Raw genomic sequence first — 12,423 nt, forward strand, 5'->3', positions numbered from 1 at the left:
CGCCCTCAGGTCAGAGAATAAAAGACAGTCAAGTAAAATGTGGCGGACAGTAATCTGGACGCCACAAGCACTGCAGATTGGGGGGTCCTCCCACCGGAGTAAAAAACCATGCGTTAAGGGACTATGCCCAATGCGGAGGCGAGCGAGGAGAACCTCATCCCTCCTATATGACTGGTAGGACGTACGCCATGGTCGCGTAGTGGCCTTTACCAGACGCAGCTTATTGTCAGAAACTGCCAGCCACTCCTCTTCCCATTGATGCATAACACGAAAACGCAAAAGGGAGGTTACAGCATGGAGGGGAACGGCACATTCAACAACGTGAGGGAGGGAACATGCATCTTTGGCAGCCACATCCGCCAGTTCTTTTCCCCTAATACCCACGTGCCCCGGCACCCAGCAGAAAGAAACCTCCTTCCCCTGCTGTTGCAGGTGGAGTAGGGCATCATGGATGTTCTGGATGACCGTATCCGCTGGCTACAAGTGTTGCATGGTCTGAAGGGCACTCAAGGAGTCAGAACAGATGAGGAACTTAAGACTGGGAACACATCTCATCCGCTCCAATGCCCGCAAGATTGCAAACAATTCGGCATCAAGGATGGTAAATGCCGCAGGAAGCCGTAACTTGACGACTCGATCAGGGAAAACCACAGCACAACCAACAGAGTCCCCCTGTTTAGAGCCATCTGTGAATACAGGTACATGGTCCGGATGCTGGTTTAAAATATCATAAAATAAGGAGGTAAAAACAAACGCTGGAGTGCAGTTCCTCCGGTTCTCTGACAAGTCTAGAAGGATGCTGGGCCTCTGAAGCAACCAGGGAAGCAGGCAAGTAAAACCTTGTCGTTGGGGGGCCACACGCTCCACACCAAGGGACTCAAGCAAATGCTTGGCACGAATCCCAAATGGTCTCGTTGCCCTGGGACGACTGGAAAAGAGACGTTCCATAGGCGGTCAGGCAACGGTAGGGTACGCAGGGGAGGTAGGACAGGCAAGGAAATGACACACCCATTGCACCATGAGGAGTTTCCGCCAGATGGCGAGCGGCGGTTCTCCTGCCTCAGCACACAGGCTGGGGATGGGACTGGTACGGAAGGCACCAGTGGCCAGCCTGATACCCTCATGGTGTACTGCATCAAGGATCTTCAGATACGAAGGCCTTGCTGATCCATACATGGTGCAAGCATAGTCAAAACGCGATCGGACGAAAGCCCTATAAAACTGCAGCAGACGCGCCCGATCTGCTCCCCAGGACCGATGGCTCAGACACTTCAAAATATTCAGTGCCTTCAGGGCCCGCAACTTGAGGTCTTTAAGGTGAGGCAACCACGACAACTTGGAATCGAAAGTGACGCCCAGGAACCTCACAGTGTCTCTTAAAGGAAGAATGGTGTCCCTCAGACGCAATTCAGGGGAGGTAAAAGGACGCCGAGAACGATTAAAATGAACACACACAGATTTGTCTGCAGAAAAGGTAACACCTGTCTTTGCAGTCCATGCCTCTAAGCGCTTTATCGTATGCTGCAACTGCCGACTAGCAGTGACAAGACTGGAGGAAGAACAGAAAACAGCAAAATCGTCCACAAACAAGGAGCATTGGGCAGGACTCCGGATAGTGGACGTGATACTGTTAATAGCGACGGCAAAGAGGGTGACACTTAAAACGCTGCCCTGAGGAACGCCATTCTCCTGCACGTAGAAATCAGATAGCACATTACCAACCCAATACCGAAAGAGGCGGTGAGAAAGAAAGGACCGAATGAAGATGGGGAGACGGCCACGAAAGCCCCACTCATGGAGTTGATTGAGGATAAGGCGGCGCCAAGTAGTGTCATACACCTTATTAATGTTAAAGAAGACCCCTAGACAATGCTGGTTACGTAGGAAGGCCTGCTGGATGGCGGCCTCAAGCAGGGTCAAGTTGTCTATAGTGCAACGACATCTCCGAAAGCCACACTGAGAGGGGCTAAGGAGCTGCCTGGTCTCGAGCAGCCAAACCAGGTGGCGGTTGACCATGCGTTCCAACGTCTTCCCAACACAGCTTGTCAAAGCAATACTCCGATAACTACAGGGATGCGTTTGGTCCTTCCCTGGTTTGAGGAGGGCAATCAATATCGCCTCTCTCCACGAGTCAGGGTACGTGCCGGATAACAATATCATATTAAAACAGTTCAGGAGAACTTCCTTGGATGGCAGCAACAAGTGCCGCAGCATGCTGTACAGGATTTTATCATGACCAAGCGCAGTATCATGAGCCACAGACAGCGCAGAATCCAGTTCCCACATTGTGAAGGGGCAGTTATAGGGTTCAGAATTTAGAGACCGGAAGTCCAAGTGACCCCTCTCGATGGCAGTGCAGTAGTGGCAGAAATCTGGATCACAGTTAATAGTGGCGGTAGAGTCCGCAAAATGCATGGCCAGTGTCTGGGCAATGTCTCTCGGCGCCGTGAGGAGACATCCCTGATGCAGCAATGCCGTGACAGGTAGCTGGCTGAGTTTCCCGGAAATCCTCCTGATGGCTTCCCATACTTTCGTAGAGCTAGTGGAGCGGGGGGTGGAGTTCAAGAACGATTGCCATGACCATCGTTTGCTCTCTTTAATCACTCGCCGCGCTCTGGCCCTTGCCACCCGAAAGGCCGCAAGATTGTCAGCTGAGGGACGGCACTTGAAACGGCGCAGAGCTGCACGGTTGGCTCTGATGGCTGAGCGGCACTCAGTGGTCCACCAAGGGACCTCTTGGGATGACCGGATGACCGTGGGATTGACAATTCAGCAGCATGGGAGATCATGGCTGTCACATGGTCTACCCATTCGTGGACACTGGCATGGTGTTCCAAAACAGCCAGTTGGCTGAAAAGTGTCCGGTCAGCTCTGCAGAAGCTCTGGTAATGCCACAGCCTCATCCAGGAGGCGAATCCAAAGGGGGAAGTGGTCACTAGAATGGAGGTCAGCAGCAGCCTCCCACAGAGCAGAATCCGCAAGTGCTGGAGAGCAAACAGAAAGGTCAATAGCGGATGACGACCCGGAAGCAGTACAGAAATGAGTGGGAGCACCAGAGTTGAGGATGCACAGTTCTTCAGACATCATGAGGCTTTCCAGAATGCGACCCCTGGGGCAGGTCGAAGAGCCCCATAAGACATTATGAGCGTTGAAGTCTCCCAGAAGAAGAAATGGGCGGGGGAGTTGGCTAATAAGGTCCGTGAGAGCCTCAGAGTCTATCGCATCCTGAGGCGGTAAATAAACTGAACAGACTGTGAGCCTCCGACCCACAAGGATGTCAACTGCAACTGCTTGCAAGTCGGTGACGAGAGGGAGCTTAGATGAGGGGTGCATGTCACGGACAAAAACAGCAACACTACCCTTTGCCCTTTCCCCCGTCAGATCATCTTTTCGATATACGGTATAGCCCCGTAAAGAAGGAGCATCATTGGCCCGAAAATGTGTCTCTTGGAGACATAAGCACAAGGGGCACTCTCGTATAAGGAGTTGTAATTCGGCCACATGCGTCCTGAACCCATTCAGGTTCCACTGTAATATGGGAGCCAGTGATCAGGGTAGCTGTACTTTCACCCTGCCTCTGTGCTTTGGAGGTGAGCCCGTACTGGCCGGAGATTTATTCCTGGGGTGAGAAGATCGCCCCCGGTCGACATCAATGTCCATAAGCCCCGATGACGACCCACGGGAGATGTCAGACAGTACGATGGCCTCGTCATCGGACCGACGCTGACTAGTCTCCTCGGGTGGCAAAACCTTCACCTTCTGAGGCTTTGTCTTGGGGGGGCTTAGAATGCAGAGCCTTGTCAACAGTTGGAGCTTTACTCGCCTGGGCAGAAGGCGCCATATGGGGAGAGGCAGGAAGTACCCCAATGTCAGCAACCACGGCCTTGTCTGACGTAGCGGGGAGAGGCGCAGGTTGCAAAACAACCGCAGCAGCACAAGTGCACTGGCAAGCGCAGGTATTAGTGCTAACACTAGCAACCTCTGTTTGCGTAGCAACAGTGGCCAGTTGTACTGGTCTTTTGAGAGCAGAAGCGAAAGATGTTGAAAACACAGGAGGTTGCATGGCCTTAAAGAGCTTCTTGGCCTCACCATAGGGGATGCGCTTAGATGTTTTAATCTCCTGTAGCTTCTGTTCTTCGAGATAGATGGGGCAGATCCAGCTCCAGACAGGGTGACTCCCAGACCAATTCACGCACTTCACAGGTGATGAACAATCGGCTCCGTCATGGGCAGGCTGACCACATTTACCACAAGTGGCTACCCCATTGCACCCCAACGTAGTATGCCCAAAGCGCTGACATTTAAAACAGCGCATTGGGTTGGGGAAATATGGCCGTACTGGCAAACGTAAGAACCCCGCTTTAACATGCTCTGGGAGTCTCGGGCAACTGAACGTGAGAATAAACGAGTCAGATTTGACGAGGTCCCCATCGACTCATTTCATAATATGCTGCACATCAACAATACCTTCGTCAGCCCACTCAGATTTTAACTCGTCTATGGAGATATCCACCAAGTCCCTACACATCACAACACCCTTACTATAATTCAAAGTGGAGTGGAGCTCGGTCTCAATAGCGTACTCTCCTAGACAGGTTGCTTTCCGAAGGGAAGCGACTTGATGGGAACTAGAAGTCTCAACTAACAGAGTCCCACTGCGCAGTCGCTTTACAGATTTCAGCGTTCCTGCAATTCCCTCAAGACCCTTGTGGATGTAAAAGGGAGAAACCCTCTCAAAGCTACCCTCCTTCCTTTTAATAATAAAAAACACATTCTGGTTATCAGCATGTGCTCCGTTACTACAGTCTGTTAAATCTCTAGCAACACCAGGCGCTGGAGGACTCGCAGCGCGTAGCCGCTTTTTCGATGAGGTGTGTTTTCCTACCAGTGGCCCATCCAAGCCACTGGTAGGGGGAAATGTAGAGGTCGAAGGGTCCATTGCGGTCCCACGAGCAGCTAGGGAACTAAAGGTCCGCTCAGACAGAGCCCCGCCTGCCTGAGTAAGCCTTATACAACTGGGGTGTGGCAGGTGCCCCAGAGGTTGCCCGCTTGCGACTGTTCCACCCCAACAGCCATGCATCTTCTAGGCGCGGAGTACACCGAAAGATTGAGGGGTTTTTATAGAGGTTGGCCTTCCTCGCAATCCAGGCGGTCAAGCCAAGATTACCATTCCCCGCAGCACACAACATTTCACCGCCGCGCCGTACGGTGGTCGCTGAAGCATGTCCGAGGGTTACGGTGACAGGAGACTGGCGGCGCAGACCAGCCCCCAGCTCAGGACCCCGGGGTCGCCAAGCCCGTACTCAGCAAGTGAATTCTGAGCCCCTGGGGGAGACGCTCGACCAAAGTGCTCGGCAATTGTGTTTGTATTGGTAGAGAGCACACCATTGATGTTAACACCAGGGACACCTGTTGAGGTCTGGTACCCAAAAAGATGTCTGATCTTCAAAAATGGTTCAAATGGTTCTGAGCACTATGGGACTTAACTTCTAAGGACATCACACACATCCATGCCGGAGGCAGGATTCGAAACAGCAACCGTAGCGGTCATACAGTTCTAAACTGTAGCGCCTAGATCTGGGTCCTCAGTGGACGCCAGAATCTTTACCTCATCCTTGGACACAGAGCTTGTAGGTAGCTGTGGTGTGGGTGCCACGGCAATTCCGTTGGTCTTGGGGTGTCTTCTTTCTGGATTTCTCTCGCTGATCCTTGTATTACTCTGGCTGGGAGGGCTTCACTAATTCAGTCTCCAGAATTGAGGATGATTGTAAAGCCCTACGCCCAGCTGCTTTTGGGTACTTCAGCCACTGGTGGGTGTCATCTGTCCTAGTAGCAGAAATCTGGGAAGGGAGTCACCCAAGAGACCCCTCCCTAGCAAGAAGAGATGAAGAAGACTTACACTTCTCCGGCTGAGAAGTGGGGACTGGTGCCCCTGATGGTTGGGGGGACAGTGCTCACGAGGTAGGTGGTACGGGAACAACAGGGAGGGAAGTGTCCCCCAACCATCAGGGGGGCAGGTGTAGTCTTCCAGCTCTGAGAGCCGAGTGGAACTCACGGAACTGATGGGGCTACCACTGTTCTCATAGCAACAACATAAGAGGAGGTCATAGCCACAGGATATAGGTGCTCATATTTCCTCTTGGCCTTTGCCTAGGTCAGTCGGTCCAGTGTCTTGTACTCCATGATTTTCCTTCCTCACTGTAAAATCCTGCATTCTGGTGAGCAAGGGGAATGATGTTCTGCAGTTGACACAGATGAGAGGCAGGGCACATGGAGTACCAGGATGGGATGGACATCTACAATCTCAATATGTGATGCTGGAAGTACAATGGGAAGCCATATGGCCGAACTTCCAGCACATAAAGCACCGCAATGGGGGAGGGATATGTGGCTTCACATCACAGCGGTAGACCATCACCATGACCATCTTGGGTAATGTGTCACCCTCAAAGGCCAAGATGAAGGCACCGGTGGCAACTTCCCATTATCCCTCAGACCACGATGGATGCGCCGGATGAAATGAACTCCTCGTCACTTTAAGTTGGCAAGCAGCTCGGCATCAGACAGCAAAAGAAGGTTCCTGTGGAATATAATACTATGGACTGTATTTAAGCTCTTATGAGGCATAATGGTAACGGAAACATCCCCCAGTTTGCCACAAGCGAGTAATGCCCGTGACTGGGCAGAGGATGCCATTTCTATCAATACTGACCCTGACCACATTTTGGAAAAGCCCTCCACCTCCCCAAATTTGTCCTCTAAATGCTCTACAAAAAACTGAGGCTTCATCAAGACAAAGAAGTCCCCATCAGTTCTAGGTACATACACGGTACCAGGGCGAATAAGGTTTGCCACCATTCTGAGCCTGGCATTCCTCCCATGGTGTGGCCAAGGAGGGGAACTGTTTAGCATCATACTTCCTTGCATTGTACTGAGACTTGGAACACTTAGAGACTGCTGGCATTTGATCACCAGCAAGTGATGACGTGGCACACTTCATTGCGCATAATCTGCCCTGATGCCACCCACTACGACCAGGGGCCCTCGCCACAGGCGCATCCCAGCCACAGCAAAGGCCACCTGGGAGTCCAGATGCCCCAGGGTAACGGGTATCTACTCCTCGACGTATGTGGGAATTAATGGCACAGACATCAGCAGAGCAATTCACGTGTAGTCAGGGGGCTACAACCAACAGGGTACATGGCGGCCCCACTGCAACGGACTGGCTACCGTGCTGGATATGAGGTGCAAAGAATTCCATGGTCGTCACCGGTGCAGAAAATGACACTGCATAGTGGGTGGAGGAAAATGCACTCAGAAAGGTGTCCTCGCTCAAAAGATGGAGGATGAGAAGGACTGCAATGCCATGATGAGAAAGTGGGCTTAAGATCTCAATTGGTTTGCTCTTCAGGAAAATTTTGAAAAAGGGAGGTCAAAACCAACAGGGGACCATTACATACAGGCCGAAAGGTGTGAGACTCCTTTTAGTCATCTCTTACGACAGGCAGGAATACCTCGGGCCTATTCTAACCCCCAGACCCGCAGGGGGCATTTATTTAGTTCTCCCCCACAGTTGCATATAATCTTTAATTGCAACTAGATTCAAACGTTTGTGTTCATTTTTAAACCATTTCTTGCATCTCTAATAATTGACTGTAACGTAATTCCAGTGGAACACTCGAAAGACTTGTTCATACACCAGCTTTTTTCCCCTAGAGTATGAGTAAGTCTTTTGAATGTTCCATTGGAATTATGTTACTGTTACAAAAATAAAAATAAAATATTACCTTAATGATTAAATACATTGCTGCCCACTAAAATTGCAACAAAACGGTGCATGCAATGAACATCAAACTGATACAAAGTGAACTTCATGCTTAGAAATGAAAATGATTAGAATTGCACTGCAACATGCCAGAGTATGTAGGAGTAATGCCACCTACATTTTGTATCTAAGAAAAGAATGCACTATGGGTTTCTCCTTCAAAAATCACATTGTAAAAATTGGTAGTTTGTGAGAAGATAGTGTTATGCCTCCCTTGTGTGAGGAGAAACATCTACTCAGTATATGTTGAGATTTAAAAATGGCAAGATTACGGTCTTTCCAAATTGTGGTTTGTCATATTAAAATATTGTTAATCTATTATATTCAGAATCCCACATCTGTCGTGCAAATATGGAATTGGTAGATGCAGCAGGGCTATACTCAAAACCCTGTAGTATCTCAGAAGTCCCATTCGATTAGTGCTGAAAGAACAAACGTATTGTTCCCTTTGTCATGTAGGATTGAACAGCTGTCTCATGGACCTCGAGACAACAAGTGGACTTGTTTGCAGTAAGGCAAATATCCACATGAAAAGTACAACAACTCTGGAGCACCATAGACCATCAGCACGGATAGTGATCATTATTTCAGCTAGTCTCAACACGGCAGCAGAGAAGGGCACAGGTGGTGCACCCAATGATAACATTGGACACTGCAGTGGCATGAAATCATCTCTACAGATACGTCCCAGTTGTGTGTACACTATCACAATGGAAGTGGAGAGCAAACATTGCCTGACTGGATTTATCGTCATTATCATAAGGGCTCAGTCGCATGCTAATGCCAGTGGCTAAACCCTATCTTTGAGGTCTCCGTGATGCTATCTTCCAACAAGATATCACAGGACACATGCCGCTCGCGCTGCTCTGACTTACCTTGCTACTCGAGGTTTTTGTTTGACTGTTGCCCTCTCTGGCATATTCCCTAGATCTCTAACCCAGAGAAAACATATAATCGAGGGTTGCTGAGAGACTGGCACACCCTTCGCACCAGCCACTATGATGAACTTCAGCATACAGCTGCAGCAGCACGGAATGATTTACCTGTATCTCGATACTTGGTGAGGTTAGAGCCTTTGCTGCTGGCAGACATCACAATTCTGTGTACTAAATTTTGCCTCCATATTACCTACAAATTTAATCTAATGGTCTACCTACCAACTGTACTACATATGGCTTCCTACAATACCATATATGGACAACAAGTAAAATTTTGTGGCTTGCTACCTTCACTGATGATGCAGTTTTCAGTGGCCAGCAGATTATTAAAAATATGTTACTCTGATTAGCCTCTATTAAAGCTGACTATGAAAATGAATGCATAATTTTTCCTGTTAATGTAGATTGAGATTACAAAATCCATATAAATAAATGACAGCAGATAACACATAGGGGAGAGAGAGGAGAGAATAAAGCAGAAATGAAATAGACAAGAACTGCTGGACTCTACTCCAATTTGAATCTGGAGCATTTAAAAAAAGTTATGAACAGTATTAAAGTAAGCACAAGTAGTATTTTGAAGGTCTTAAGCAAGTATACATACTTCACTGTTGCTCTGCTGTAACTTCTTTGGCAGCTTCTTTTTTTTTGGAGGTGGCTCCCTCTCACCCAGTGTATTGTGTGGGCACTTATAGCTTAAGTGCCCCTCTTCACCACATTCATAACATCGTGATTTATCAGGGTAATTGCGTCGTCTGATAAATTCAGCACTACGCCCATTGTCAGTTGCTAAACTACTCTTCAGTGTACGACCAAACATCTGGAACATCACATTTTTATGGGAAGATTATGCTATTATTCTCAAATTACACAGAAAATACTGCACAATCTATACATGGCTTGAATAGTGAGTCACAGATTATCAATAATAAGCATGTCAGTTTGCAAATACAATTGCAATGAGCATAATAGGTCTCAGAATTGTGTAGTAGTAAACTATCCCAAGACTAAAAAAAGAGAGGCATCTACAATAATGGCAATGGGTATCACCTAGAAATTGGTCCTATTAAATTGCTAATGTCTGCCTGCTGTAAAGCGATGGCATACATTCTGGACTCGTACACTCATTGACACCATTAGCATTACTGACTGAAATAAAAAAAGAGGTAGAAAAAAAAACAGTCGAAAATATTTGGAAATTTTATTTGTTACTTTAAAAAACACATCAAATTACACCTTACCACTAGCAATTCTAAAAATATTTTCAGATCCCCATAATTTTTTCATTCTCTATAATGTTTATTGTCCGCCGCTCGTGGTCTCGCGGTAGTGTTCTCACTTCCCGAGCACAGGGTACCTGCTCCGAGATGACTGGGCATTGTGTCGTCTTCATAATCATCGTCCATCCCCATTCCAGTCACAGGAAGGCAAACCACCTCCATTAGGACTTTGCCTAGTACAGTGGTGCGAGTCTCCCACATCTTTCTACTACACTCTGTCAAGAAACATGGGACTTCATTTCAATTTCCATAATGTATATTCTTTGCCCTCTAACAACATTTTCATCTTCCATTCCTAAATCCAGAGCTCAATATAGTTGCTAGAAGATGACTACTACCAAGTGCCACTAACAAAAACGGGAATTTCGACAACGATACTTCATGCATCACCTCAAATCCTCAGCAACAATTTTATCATGTTGAAATGTCAAACAGTTCATGGGACTGTTATAATATTAAATATGCTCTTACTTAGAATATTTCATGTTTTGTAGGTGATGTTTCAACACTGTTTGATACCAATACAGGAAATAAAAAAAGGTAAATTCCCTGACATTTCAATTAATCCTCTCCTGATTTCTATACAAATGTAAAATTTTAATTCTTTTATTGTTGCCTCCACTTAAAATATTCTGTTCTGGTGTCATTTTGCACATGGTTTTAGAACTGCTACTATTTCTCCTCCAGATTCATCTTACATGAAATGATCTGCAGTAGACAGTCAGTTAGTTTCATGTTCCACAGATCATTTGCATGATAATTCTTAATGTTGTGGAATGGGTCATTCTATATTCACATCACAAACTATTTTGTAAGTATGCCTACATGCTGATCATTTACAAGTGTTATTTTTAATTTCTACCCACAATCTTTTACACATTACATTAATGGTAAGTCTTGTGCGGACTGTAAGGAGTTGCCATGAAGAAAAGTTTTCATTTTATTTTCAAATTTTACTTTGCTGTCTGCCAAGCATTTTATATCACTGGGTAACTGATCAAACATTTTGGTTGCAGTATTGTGCAACCCATTTTGTGCTAAAGCCAACCTTAATGGTTTCCCCGTGTAGCTAAGGTGAATGATGGGATGGTGACTTTGATTAGGCCATTACCAACTTCCCACCCTATCTTCATCTAATCCTACCATATTTTGTTATCATTTTATTATCTGACATGTCTGATACTATTTATCTGTTTGTTTATTTATTATACTGAATGGTCTGTGAATCAATAAATAAATAAAATGAAATGAATGTCATTTTTCTTCTAGCACTTTAATTAATGCACATCATTGTTACTTTTGAATTGCAGCGGTTTATTTACAACAAACTTCATGAGGGAATAAATATACAGTGAAGAGTAGTCAAAATGCGTAACTCATTAAACAGATGTCAACAAAATGATCATGGATGAGCACTACATATTACTCTTACATAATGCTTTTGAGCAATGAAGACTTTCTTTCTTAAAAATGAGTTATCCCAGAAAATTATTCCATAAGACATTATCAAATGGAAATGAACATAATATGTCAACTTACAGATTTCTGTCTCTCCCCAAGATTTATAATGATTTTCTAAGTGCAAATGTGGCTGAAGAGATCTGCTGGTTGAGTACATATGCCAGACATGGCATGTTGTGTCTTTCAGAAGGATATTGCATTTGGGGGAAGCAGTTGAGAGCAGGAGTGACATAAAGACAGGCAAGGCTATATCTAGATTGGGTAGGTGGCAAAGTATCATCTTGACAGTATTACAAAGCATTTTGTGGTGAGTGTTTTCCATTAAAGTGTACAATGGAAATTATATGAATCCATGGAGGAACATCATAATTTTTCCAACCAAAATGGCATTAACGGAGTGAGCATTTGAGTTGGGGACTGGGGGATGTGATTGTAGTAAGGTATTAACAAAACAGTGGAACATCATAATGGAGATCTGTTTATGGACATGTGTGGGTGGCGCAGCCTATTTATGAAAGCATTATCAAGACCATCAACATAATGAAAGATGGCGTACTTGGCACTACAGATATAGAATCCATGGAACCCAAGGCTATAGGGTAATTACTTCTGCAAGAGTGGCAGCCATCAAGCAAGTACTGTTGGAGGTATTAATGCCTGGTCGGCTTAATACGGATAGAGTCCCTCACGAAAAACCAGAGCGGTGGAAGTCAATGTGCATGGGATGCCTTCCTTCTCAGAAGAGAACTATGCGAAATGAGTTTGGGAGACGACACAGTGATTCTGAAAGAATGTGGGCTTGAGTCCCTGTCTTTTAAATTCCAGTTGTCTGCTGTTACTTCGTAAGTAGTTTTTTCTCCTATTGTATTTAACCACAGTTCCACTCCAAAGACAGTGTTTGTAGCTTCATTTGCCCTAA

At 46.3% G+C, this 12,423-nt stretch overlaps 1 protein-coding gene across 4 annotated transcripts in view; it reads right to left on the bottom strand.

Annotated features, from left to right (window-relative positions):
- Nucleotides 1-12,423, bottom strand: part of LOC126354214 (zinc finger CCHC-type and RNA-binding motif-containing protein 1-like) — a 93,622-nt gene that overhangs the window by 18,676 nt on the left and 62,523 nt on the right. For all 4 annotated transcript variants that reach the window (XM_050003693.1, XM_050003684.1, XM_050003703.1 and 1 more), the window contains one exon: nucleotides 9,368-9,583. In XM_050003693.1, coding sequence (XP_049859650.1) covers nucleotides 9,368-9,583 — 216 coding nt within the window. The remainder of the gene's footprint in view (nucleotides 1-9,367; nucleotides 9,584-12,423) is intronic.

This window comes from Schistocerca gregaria, chromosome 1 (assembly GCF_023897955.1).
Source record: "Schistocerca gregaria isolate iqSchGreg1 chromosome 1, iqSchGreg1.2, whole genome shotgun sequence".
Lineage (NCBI taxonomy): Eukaryota > Metazoa > Arthropoda > Insecta > Orthoptera > Acrididae > Schistocerca > Schistocerca gregaria.